Here is a 12,566-nt window from a genome sequence, read left to right on the forward strand (position 1 = left end):
AAAATGTTCTGCCAGTGGAACATCCGATTAAAATCCGGGCCCGATACCCGACAAGTGGGAACCAGCTCTAAAAGTTTAACATCATAGGGCACTGAAGAGCTCTTGGCAGTTGCAAACTCACCAGCGCTAAGATGCCCATAGCTCCCAGTGGAAGCCGCTGAAGGAGCCCTCACAGCCAAGCTAGCTGGAGAGGCTCTGATGACCGCAGCCAGGTCCAGGGATTCTGCGGAGTAGGGACTCCAGGAGACCGCTCGCTTGCGGTTCGCTGAGGCCCCGATCGCACCTCCTGATAGCCTTAGGCGTGTAGGGGAAGCTATTCTTGATCCTGGAAATAAGAGCGCAAATATTTTATGGTAAAACGAGTAAGATACGAGTAAGTTTAAATGGCAACGGGCAGGTCACTTGCTTGAAGAACATAATCGTCAGAGACGAATGGCGCCATGAAGTGAAAGACGCAGCGTTGGGGGGCCTCCCGCTAGGTGGGCCAATAACATAGCGAAAGTCACGGTCAAACAGTGGACACAGACGGCAAGTTGTTGTACATTGTGGCGTCCTTAGAGGGAGAGTTTTGTTCAACAAAGGCGTCCTCCGGCTTATGGTTACCTAGTACCAAACTAAGCAATGTCTGTTTTATAAATATAAAATCTAACTTATGACTTTGCTCCGTAAAAATATTACGTAGTCTAACTACATATCCCGTGAGAATTTCTAAAAATCCTATCTTAGTAATCCTCTGTTAAATTCAAGCTATACGTCCGCCTTTCAGGCCTCCATCTCCGTTGTAAAAGACTGTCCGTTCTCCATTATTCACTCAATCAGTTCTGTCAAGTTCTGTTAGGTTTAACGTAAGTTCCAACTTTAATTGGTAGCGACTGATTACTTCTTCGGGCAGGGAGGTGGTGGATGGATGCAGTCGGCAATAAATCAAAGGGCGTGGAGAAATGGAAAGGAGGGGACTATGTCCGAAAACGGACAAATTAAGGGCTGCTGTGATGATAACGAGTTTACCTTCTAAGCAGAGTTGGAAGTCCTGACTGGCCAGCGTGCTCCCGGCGTGCAGTTCTGGATGCAGGCTCCGGGCCGCGCTCAGGTATTCTAGACCTAGAACAAGAAGAATACAGAGTTAATAAATATGAAACAGATGGGTTATCAAGATCCAGACTGTTACCATAGAAGATTCTACAGGGATACTCGTAAAATTAGATAAGAACATGGAAAAATAAACAGATCTATGACGGTTACAAGGATACGCGACACACAGTGAATAGAAATATATTTCTCTCTCTCTGGCCTATGCACTTCCCACTAGTGGGCACAGGCCTCCTTTCAGAATAAGAGAGCTTGAGTAGCAGTTTCCAATTGCTCGTTTCCCACTCATATCTGGAGCCTTAATATCCTCGCCAATATTATAAATGCGAAAGTGAGTATATTTGTTGGTTTATTAGTTCGTTTGTTACGCTATCGCGCTTAAAGTACTCAACGGAGTTTGAGACCCTAAAAAGGATAATTTTTATGCCGGAAGTTGTATTCAATTATTATCAACCGAAGTCGCGGGCAACAGCTAGTTTTATAAAAGTCGTCCAACACTTAAACTTGCTACCAAGTTACCTAAGCCTGATTTAGAAACCATTGGGTATGATATCATCAATGTACCTACATTTCAAAATGAGCACCAAGAGTTCCTTCAATGAACATCTGTTAATAAATCTGAAATGGCACTGATTAATCGACCAATTCAAAGAAAATAACTATCGTTACGATCTATAAGCATTAAACTGTAGTGTTGCCAGACGTTAACGGCTTTTAAATCTAGTTTGGTCTAACCACAGGCTATAAGATTGAGATGTCACAGCTAAACTTGTTTGAATAGTAACGGCCCACTTTACTAGTCACCTTATACAGAGTTTTATTTACGGTTTTTATCAAGTATTAACGACAAAGTATTTGTGAGTAAAATAACTAGTAAGACTGTAAGACGTTAAGCTGAATAATTTTTAGCAATGATTATTACATTGCAAGCACAATACCTAAGTAATAGAAGGAGTACAGCACTTGTAAGTGCTAAAATCGTATAAGAAAAATAGCATAGTCTATAATTACCTCTTTATTATCGATCTAAGTGAGTCCTGAATCTATGATCCATGATCAAATGTACAAATGAACATGATCGCAATAAATGAATATGATTATAATTTCACTTCTGTTGAAAGCTTCGCCAGTGCTCATTTTGGCAAAAAATACCCAAATAACATATTCCCACGCAAAGTATTCAAATACTCGGCGACCTAGTATTTTATACAGCGTGTTTTATCTAAGTAATTAATATCGAAGCCGTGACATTAACGGTTTCCCGGGAATCGAGCCGAAGCATCTAAATATGGCAAGTCGCAATAAGTCGTCCCCTAATCGGAATCTGTTTGGACGACATTGTTAATTTTGTTTTAAATAAAGTTACGGCCAATTTATCAGTCGTGTTAGTCACTGCTGGTGACTAAACAAGCTAGAATTTAAAAATAAAACCAGGTGTAAAAATTCGAAAGTTTTTTTTATGGCACTGAGTTATAACTTGTCAGACACTGCCCGGTGCAAACGATGCTTTATATCAAAGGTACCGTCGTGTGATCGATTACTCCAATCAAATTCTACGATACGATTTTAATTGGATTCCTGCGATTAAATCGATCACGGAAACGCGTGGACATGCTTTTAATAATAGATCAAAACTCGAATGGAAATATTAATCTCTCGTTCAAAAACATTAACAGTTCAGCAACCGCTGTAGAATTAGTGCTGCCAACCAATAAACAATCCAATTTAAAATTAACCTGTCAACGAGCTGATATATTTAGCTCGTTGACTGTGATTTTCGTTACTTCTACACGATATTAAATCCCACTTCAACCCCACCCAAAAGCTCGACGAAACCATAAAATTTTAGGTTATTAATCAACCTATCCTTCAACGCAAGGGCGTCGTTCAAGCCTCGAATTTCCATAATAATCACATATTATATTATACCTCCAAAAACAAACACGTATCGCGTTTAAAGAAAAAAAGGTAAAAAGCGGTTTGATTTGTTAATCACGCTCCTTTGCTGGGGTTCCAAGCGGGCGGCCGAAATAATAGGCCGCGGTGCGAGGCGTGAGTGGCCGCCAATTTGGCGAGTATCGCCCAACCGAACCGTTCCCGTAAGAAAATCACGTATGTGGTCTGCTTTTGACGCACCGCTCGACTCTCGAAACATTTTTATGTCTTCATCTCTATGAGAACCGACGGAAACGTCGATATATTCCTTTTTTAAGGAAAAAACCTGTCATCGATCGGAACCGAAAGCAATAAGTCGAGTCCGTTTCGAATTCCATTCGTCCGCGCTGGTCACCCCGACGACATTGGTGTAACCGCACGCAAAAACTCTGTTCGAAAACTGTCTTTAACTTCTTTTTTCGAATAGTTGAATATGGAACGGTCGGGTGGTTCGCTGGAGGTTTTTTGTGGGAGGTGATTGCCGGCTGACATATTAATTTTTATCAACCTTGATTGGGCGTAAAATTAGTATCTTAGTAGTGTAGTTTCGTGGTCACGTTTAGCGTTAAAATATGAATGTGAATGGCTTTGTTAGGCGGTGTCTTCACTCGAGACTTTGTAACGGGCACGGCTGTTCGAGGGCTAAGTTATGGGTTTGGTTGTTATTCCAGTGTGCGGCGAGATGAAGGCGTTATGGCCTGAATCCGTAATGTCGGCGTAGGTATTTTTTATGGCCGTGCATTTTAAATAACCAAATGGAGAAATAAATTGATATTCTGGGCGTTTAATTGTGAGCATCGGATTATCTTTATAGTTAATTTATGGGTTAGCGCTAAGAAGTAACTTAATTAGGGTGGGAAATAACGATGAGCTGCTCAATAAATACCTTTTCTTTAAATCGATGTTTACGGACTAGGGCAATTTCTTGGCAACTTGTCATTTTCCTATCATATTCTAAGAACGTCTCTTTCTGAGCACAGACCTCTCAGAATAAGAAGGTTATAGCTGGGGATTTCAGAACCGATACCGCTGTACCGCTACTGTTTCGTACGACGTGAACCAAATCCTCGAAAGATTTTCGAAACTTTCTGAAAATTAACTACATACAAAAATTTCCCGGAAGCATAATGAAGACAACATCAGTAATTCACTTAAGTATATAAGTTAAGAAAAACTCCAGGTGCGAGCCGGGCCTCCGGGCTCAAACTCACGCTCAGCTTGAAAGGCTTTCTTGTCCGTTAAATTTTGTATCACTTTTATTTTATCTTTACCTACTCTTCTACAAAGTAGCTGTCTTAACAATCCATAAAAACGGTTCACCTAAAACCCGCCAGCATTTATTATAACATCACATGTCATAAACCGATTAGTGGATTCGTTAATGCAAAAACGCTAACGAGGTTTTTTATAGTGCAAAGATGCGGGTTTAGGGGTTTATCGCTTGTCGATAAGTTCGTCTCTTTCCGCGTATATTGGTAAGAAAGGGAGGTGCAAGTCAAGACTGGCCTTTCAGGTGGGTAAGTCAACTTCGTAGAATTGGACAGGTTAAAAGACATACTGGTGTGAAGGTAAAGTCAGCGAAAAGCGAAAAAAGGAAATAAAAGAATAATACAGAATTAACTTTTTACACGACACAAAATTAGCGTTTCTAGCTTAGATAATGCTGGTCGGTATAATTTGTACTCCCATTAACTGGATTGTTTCATTTATCAGTAGGTAAATCAAACATTACATTATGATCAAATTTAGGATGGTTACATTTTGAAAATTCAATCACAAACTTAAATTATGGACGCACCCTTAAAGGTACCTAGATGCGATTTAGCGACCACTTGCATTGAGTTGGAAATTAAGCCTTATGAATTTCCAAATACATCACAATTTTCATTGTAATTATTGAAAATACGGCTAGCTTTAAAAATATTCCTTGTCAGGTATGTATTCGATAGCTGCTTTTGATTCTGTGGTAGTATGCTCCAATAAATGGGGCCTTATTAAGGGTTAAATTGGAATAAGACTTAAAAAATATTTAAATAAAAAATTGGACCGACTACAAAAAACCATGAACATAATTTTCTACTAGTTTGAAGTCGATGTCTCGGCACGAGCCGCAGGAATGAATATAGTATGTAGGTGGGATGGAAGACTATAGGTCTACTCCTATTTACTGAGCTACTGATATTCCGACGCAGTTGCATGAAACATGGTCACGGATAGACTGAAGAATTGCATGCGGGATCAATATTCCCCAAATTCAGTTTAACATCAATATGTTGTAAACAAAGAACATGCTAAGCATGGACAAGCTAAGACGCTATAAGGCAATCTAAACCTTTTGTGAGATAGAACGGTTACATATTTGAATATCGAAAATTAAATTACCTACGGTTAAAATGTCGATGTTCAAAATATCGAAAATTATAATATCGATTGTATCACAATATAGAAAGTTGTTATAGCTATGGTCAAAATGTCTAAGATTGAAATGTCGATTGATTAAAATATCGAATGAGTAAAAATATCTAAGTATATAAATGTCAACATATTTGAATGTCGAAAATTAAAATATCGTACATACAAATCTGCTTTATTTATTGCTCCTTTCTCTTAATAGCATTTTTTACATAATCTAGTCATTGTTAGCACTCGCTGGCCGCTGCAGCGGCATGCTCGCTTCGCTCGCTCGGCTTGTGCGTTGTTGTGGTCACAGTTCTAACCTAACCGAACCAAATATTTTGGGTAATTCATGTTCAATAGGTTAGCTTAGGTTGGTATTGCGACAAGGCGCGAAGCGCCTCAACTGAGCGGAATAGGAGCTCCGCTTCGCGGAGCTCCGTCAATCCTGTCACGTGATAGTTCATACATAGGATATTCGATACTCTGTACTTCGATATTTTGGACTTCGATATTTATATCTTTCGATGTCACTTTTGTAGATAAAAATAATATATTTTCGATATATTGGACGTAGGTTATCTAACCATTCGACAATATAAACTTTCGTTATTTTAATTTTCGATATTTCGATACAGTCGATATTTTAATTTTCGATATTTTGAACATCGACATTTTACCCGTAGGTTTTTTCACTTTCGATATTCAAGTATGTAACCGATAGAACCCAACCGTGTTTAATCATTAAAGTGTTAAACCATAAAAAAAACCTTAAAACACGCGCTCCTCAAAATCGTGATGTTATAATTTAACAATATAATTATACCTCTAAAGATCTAGCTTCGCTGTCTCCCTCACACTTCTGTCAAATGCGTATATGCAGCTCTCTCTAATTGGCTTTTAGAGATGATTTATTCATAAAGGAATCATCTTTTATTTTTGCTGTTTCTTGGATGGTTCGCGATATGCACTACCGTATTTAAAATGGTTCGTGCTTATTTAAACATTAGGTAGTCTTTACTCGCAGTTTTGCTCGCGTGGTCCATTAGATAATTTTCCAGAGATTTTATTAAATGCATATGGGAAATCCTAAAAATAACAGTGTGGGCAGGGTGGTCTTCATTTATAACACTCGTACAAAAAATCGTGTCACTAGAATTGCCCATCATTATCTAAATCCGTTCACAAATAAACAGGGCAAGCTAAATAAAAGCTTGTAAAAGGGCGTTTCAAAAAAAGTTTACCCTTTCTTTTTTTTGAAATTTTGGAAAAAATATGGTTTTTTCTCCTCAGAAACAAGAGCACAATCGATTCCGATAGTTTAAAAAAACATCTCCAAAAAAATGACAGTTTTGCGACTTTTTTTATATATATCATATTTTCAGTGACAAAACTGACTCAAAAAAATTTCTATGAAAAAATGGGGACATTTTTTAAACGATCGGAATCGATTGTGCTTTTGATTCTGAGTAGGAATTAAAAACCATATTCTTTCCAAAATTTCAAAAAAAAGAAAGGCGACATTATTTTTTTAAATCGCCCAAAAACGCACACACCAAACTTTCTATCTGTTGTCCGCGACTTTGTCTGTAAATAATTCTTTTATCACGCGCCCGCGGAAACTAGACAATTTCTCGGGATAAATTTAAGTATGTGCTGCCGCTACGTTCGGATCATATTTTTCGATTCCGTGAGAAATATTAATCAGAATATTTATAGGTAACCTTTGGCCAGTTATTATTTATTAAATAATTAAGTACAACGACTTAATAATTGTTTTAATTTAGTAAAAAAGACGTTTCTAGGAACAAACCGCTGTGTCGAATGACACGATAGTCACGGAAAATGTTGCTATAGAAACTCACAAACTTTTGTACTTACCTGACCTTTCTAACATTTAACTAGTCATTGAAGTAGTTAAGAGCTATCAAGTCTATTTTAAACCTGAGTTAATAATTGTTAACCGCACACTTAACGAGTCATTAAGATCAAAACAACCGGAAGGACGCATGCGTGCAGCTTGTTGGTTTTAAATTTCGAACCATAATTGCTACCGACGTCTCTTTCTAACCAATCATGCTTCTCTTAAGGGGTGTAAATTGTTATAAGAGGGTAGATTGTACTATTTATAGAATGAAAAATATAGGTAGAGAATTTAATATTTCATAAGTCTGTGGCCTGTGCTGTGGCTGCGACTTGCCTGCGCATGCGAAAGTTCGGCTAAGGGCTTTCTGGATTGGGGGTTTGAGATGGGGGTCGATGAGTCGGCCAGCCATTCAAAAACTAGACTTTTTTACATGAAGTTTTTTTTTATTTCCTATAACTCCGACAGATAACTCAGCGTATTAATAAAAACTACCTGGCGGTTGAGTTAACGGTTGAATCGAAAAAAAAAATGAGTTCACAGCCATTTAAATGATCAAGTTGTAAATTTGAGAAACATGACGAGTACCTATACAATACAAGACGTTTTCTTACCTGTTATTCCCGAAGTGACAAATAATAAGAAACAGAAAGTTTTATACATAAAACTAAAATGATTAATGACAACTCAACAGCAAAGCACACCGCCATAGTTAACAGAAACACCAACCTAATTAACACTAGAAAAAAAATAATGAGGTGTTTTCATACACTGTGAAACATTTGAGGAAGTATAAATCACAGTTTCAGCTGGCACAGAACCTTCTGGGAACGTTGGCACGTCGACACGTGTTTTTGTGCGAATATTCTGTACCCATGTGTCCAATGACATATGTCCTTATAAGGCGTTTTTGGAATGTGAGCACGGGAGTAACTATTTGCGTTAGTTTAAATACGTACTTAGGTAACTCGTTTTGAACTTAGTAATGGCGAAAAGTGATCGAGTGGCGACCGCGAACCGGAAGACGAAGCGTTGGCAGGCCTCCCACTAGGTGGACTGACGACATCGTGAAAATTGCGAGCAACCGATGGATGCAAGTGGCGAGTTGTCGTTCAATGTGGTGTTCTAAGGGGGAAGCTTTTGTTCATCAGTGGACGTCTTCCGGCTGTTGATGATGATGATGAATTGAAAGTATAGCCGACGCAGTTCAAAAGCACGAATAAACGTAAACGGATTATTAAAAAAAAATCTAAACAATCTTCTTGATGATTGTTTGGAGTCAATTCAATTCATTTGTTGCTAGAAATCAATGTAAGTACAGATGTTATTATTACAATATAGTCCATTGTTTCGCCTCCATAGGCATGCAACATACATTAATATATATACATATTTAACTTGTCAAGAAACCAACCAATTCGGCTTAATGTTTTAATGTTGCCGTAGTGGCCTAGTGGTCGTGGGTTCAAACCCGGCTCGCACCTCTGAGTTTTTCGAAACTCATGTGCGGAATTACATTTGAAATTTACCACGAGCTTTGCGGTGAAGGAAAACATCGTGAGGAAACCTGCACAAACCTGCGAAGCAATTCAATGGTGCGTGTGAAGTTCCCAATCCGCACTGGGCCCGCGTGGGAACTATGGCCCAAGCCCTCTTGTTCTGAGAGGAGGCCTCTGCCCTGCAGTGGGACGTATATAGGCTGGGATGAATGAAGCAACAAGGAAAGAATATATTTCATCGAAAACATATCCAATTGATCATTAAAGTCGGAACGGAATTTACATAACATTGATAATTATCGGTAGAAATGAACATTGCATGCTGTTTATTTGGAATCCCATTCTAATACTGTCATTTTCTTGCAGTTTTTTTTTACAATGTCACTTTCCAAGTTCGATTCCAATTCCAGCCAAGTACTCCTTGATAAGGACCCACGTAATTAGCCCGAAACGTGTCGAAACATCGTAAGATTTAATCCTCAATCAGACACATCCATCATATTCGACCACTTACGTAAAATTATTTGACAGTGACTGATCTTCGTCATCTCCGACTTATTAATTGCTTTAAAACAATTTCGAGTTTTGGACACTGAGCATTCGTTATAGTCTCAAATGCGCGTTCAAATGGTGTTATGCAAAGTTTGCGGAAATTCGTTTAGATATAACAAGGTTGAGGTTGATCATTATTTATTGTTTAAGTTGTTATGTTAGGCAGATACTTTCCCCACTGACGCAGCCCGAGCACGAGAGCTTTGAAAGCGTCGGTATAAAACACGACTAGCGCTATTTTACCGTCAAATGTGAAAAAGTTGTCTTAAAAGGCGAGTAAGGGACCTAATGCCTGGTTCATATTATTCCAGTAAAATCGTTAGCGATAACTTGCGAGGTCGCAATCCAAACGAGTTACACAAGATCGATCAAGCACCGCTCGATGCTACTGGAACGGTTTTACTAGAATGTGAACCGAGCATAACGCGAGAGGGGCAGCACTCTCTACTGCCAACCACGACTTCCGGACTCCAGCTCTGCAGTGTAGAAGGCAAGGGAAAAGTACCACACCATGTGCCAGTTTTTTTTATTTGACTGGATGGCAAACTAGCACGTGGGTCTCCTGATGTTAACACACCACCGCACATAAAAATCTGCAGCACCAGGGGTATTTCGGATGCGTTGCCAAACTAGAGGCCTAAGATGGGATAGGTACCTTAAGTGCCAGTAATTTCGCCGGCTGTCTTACTCTCCACGCCGAAACACAACAGTGCAAGCACTGCTGCTTCACGGCAGGATTAGCGAGCAAGATGGTGGTAGCAATCCGGGCGGACCTTGCACAAGGTCCTACCATCTGCCGTAAAGGCCTGCCTGCCTACCAGTTGTCGGTTCACTGCTGATTCTCATCTGACGATCACGAGAAGACGACCACTGTCAAGAGTGTAGTTAGAAGAACCGTAATCTATTGAATCAATCGTTACGTTGCGGAGGTCCATTCATTGAAAACTACGTTTATGCAAGAAATGTGTGTTCGTGCAGTTCCTCCACCTCCACACTGTCTATATGTAGATTGTTCAACAAGGGAGGAAAAGAACCAATACCACACGAGATGACTTTACATATTTCGAGTGTGATATTGACGTTTTCCCGAGTTGAACACTGCTTTTCATTTCAACTATAAGGAAAGTAAAAAAAAAACATCTGGTATCATGGTTGCCGTTTATGTTGCTCTGAAGATGAGCTCTGGTTGAGTTCGGAACGCGTCTTTGTAGTGTGGTGGTGGTGATAGATTGGTATATGTGTGATTTGTCTGTGTTCTTACTGTGTGGAGGTGGAAGAACTGCATGAACACACATTTCTTGCATAACCGCAGCTATCATTAGGGCGCGGGTGAGCTAAGTAAGTGTTTTAATTCATTAAACCGTAATCTCTTCAAACCTACGATAAACACTAAAAATGTGTGCTCATTAAGACATTGACAGCAGAAGAGGTGAAAAGTGACGTCCTCAACTGTAGAAAGAGATACATACGATATTTCTATTCCTCGTAATACTAGTTCTCTCAAAACCAACGCTCCAATCGCAGTTAATATTAAATTAAAAAAACAACATATTTTTTTTCCACCCACGCCCGTAGTTAACGAATTAATCGAACAATTATGTTGATTCTGCACACCCCATTATATCTTAATTCTATTAAGCTAAATGATATAATTGTACATAATCCGATGATCCGGTCTGCGCTTGTCAAACTGTTAGAATAAACCATTTTAGTGTTAAATATTTCACCTGTTTTGTTTTTAGATCTGCGCACGGCCAAGTTCAAAAGAAGCCCTTCCATACTTTGTCATTGTTATTATAAGTACATGTCTACTTTTGGGCATGACTGTACCTAAAAATTAAAAATGGAAGGAAAAAAGTGAAATTCTTCTATGATTAGGTACTTTGCGGTTTCTGTGTGCTTGCATCTGTCTGTTACTTAAAAAATAAAACTTTAGAATTGCATGAAGGTATCGAGATAAAGTCTAAGATTCAATGTTTTTTAAAAGAACTACTAAAATCCAATTACATTTCTTTTATTAATAACCTTAATCACAAAAAAGCAAATTCAGAAAAATATATAAGTACATCACACAATTTCAATGTTTTAGTTCGAAACAACAAAAAGTCATTACGCCCGACCATACACTTAAATCTGATTTAACATTAGTGTAGATTACACCACTCAAAGAAATCTAACACTTATAGCTCGGGGCTATTACCTTTTCTATAAACAAGGATAAAAAAAGTCTCGAATCGAATTTCTAGGGACGTACGATTAAGTGGCGTGGGTGTTTGGGTTTGGTGCAAGTTATGAGCGGAAAAAACGGATTAATTGTTTGGATTAAGTGAATAAAGGAGAAAAAAAAAACTAAAAATAATACAAAAAAAATGTTTTTTTTTTAGAAAACTAGATTTTATAATAGCCGAATGTGTTGGTGATGCTGGAAGTGATGATGAAATAGTAAAACATTATGAGCAATTAAACTTTGGTATTGTATTAAAAATTCAAACTTTAATATGTAGAATCCACTTAATACAGAATGCAAAGGTTTTTTGTTGCAAAGATCACAAATTAATATAGCTTGTAACGATATGAAAATGAAAAACGATGATGATCATCTTAAAGTAAATGTATTTATTTAAGAAGTACTTTTGTGCCTTCCAGGTTTCTCATTAAGAAAGTACGTAGGTAGATAATTTTTTATTAATTTGTAAAGATTGACGATTACCGTAGTGTTTTGTTGGATAAGTTCTAACTCATATCACATACTTGTATTAAGTAGGATAGGTATGTGTTTGTCTTTATTATTAGTATTTTCATTGTCATGTACGTGTGATCTAACCTAATATGTTTCTGTTTTGGTTATAACTGTAACTTGCTTGTGTTATAATTAATTAATGTGTTAATTTTACACGTGGCAATTTTAAAGACTTCCAATACTTTAAGAACCATCATGTTCTTTATAAATTAATAAATAATCATTATTATTGCATGCGTTTGAATTTTTAAAAAAGCGTTTATCACAAAAGAATACTCCTATTTCTTAAATTTAATTCATACTTACATCTTATGACTTACACCAACACCTAAAGCCTACGCGAGATGGAACTTGTTTGAAAGATGTCTCAATCGCCGGATCAATCAGCGCTCGCGCACGCGGACTGGTTCCCGGATTGAGAAATTATATTAAACTATCGCTTTTAAGATATATTTAGTGTTTGGGAGTAGACACTAATTTTTATGGCTTGATA

General features: G+C 38.0%; 1 protein-coding gene across 2 annotated transcripts in view; it reads right to left on the bottom strand.

Moving 5' to 3' along the window:
- ci (transcriptional activator cubitus interruptus) overlaps nt 1-12,566 on the bottom strand; it is a 158,910-nt gene that overhangs the window by 11,947 nt on the left and 134,397 nt on the right. For both annotated transcript variants that reach the window (XM_074102564.1, XM_074102563.1), the window contains 2 exons: nt 1,009-1,101; nt 122-325 (listed from right to left, as the gene is read on the bottom strand). In XM_074102564.1, coding sequence (XP_073958665.1) covers nt 122-325; nt 1,009-1,101 — 297 coding nt within the window. The remainder of the gene's footprint in view (nt 1-121; nt 326-1,008; nt 1,102-12,566) is intronic.

This window comes from Choristoneura fumiferana, chromosome 19 (assembly GCF_025370935.1).
Source record: "Choristoneura fumiferana chromosome 19, NRCan_CFum_1, whole genome shotgun sequence".
NCBI lineage: Eukaryota > Metazoa > Arthropoda > Insecta > Lepidoptera > Tortricidae > Choristoneura > Choristoneura fumiferana.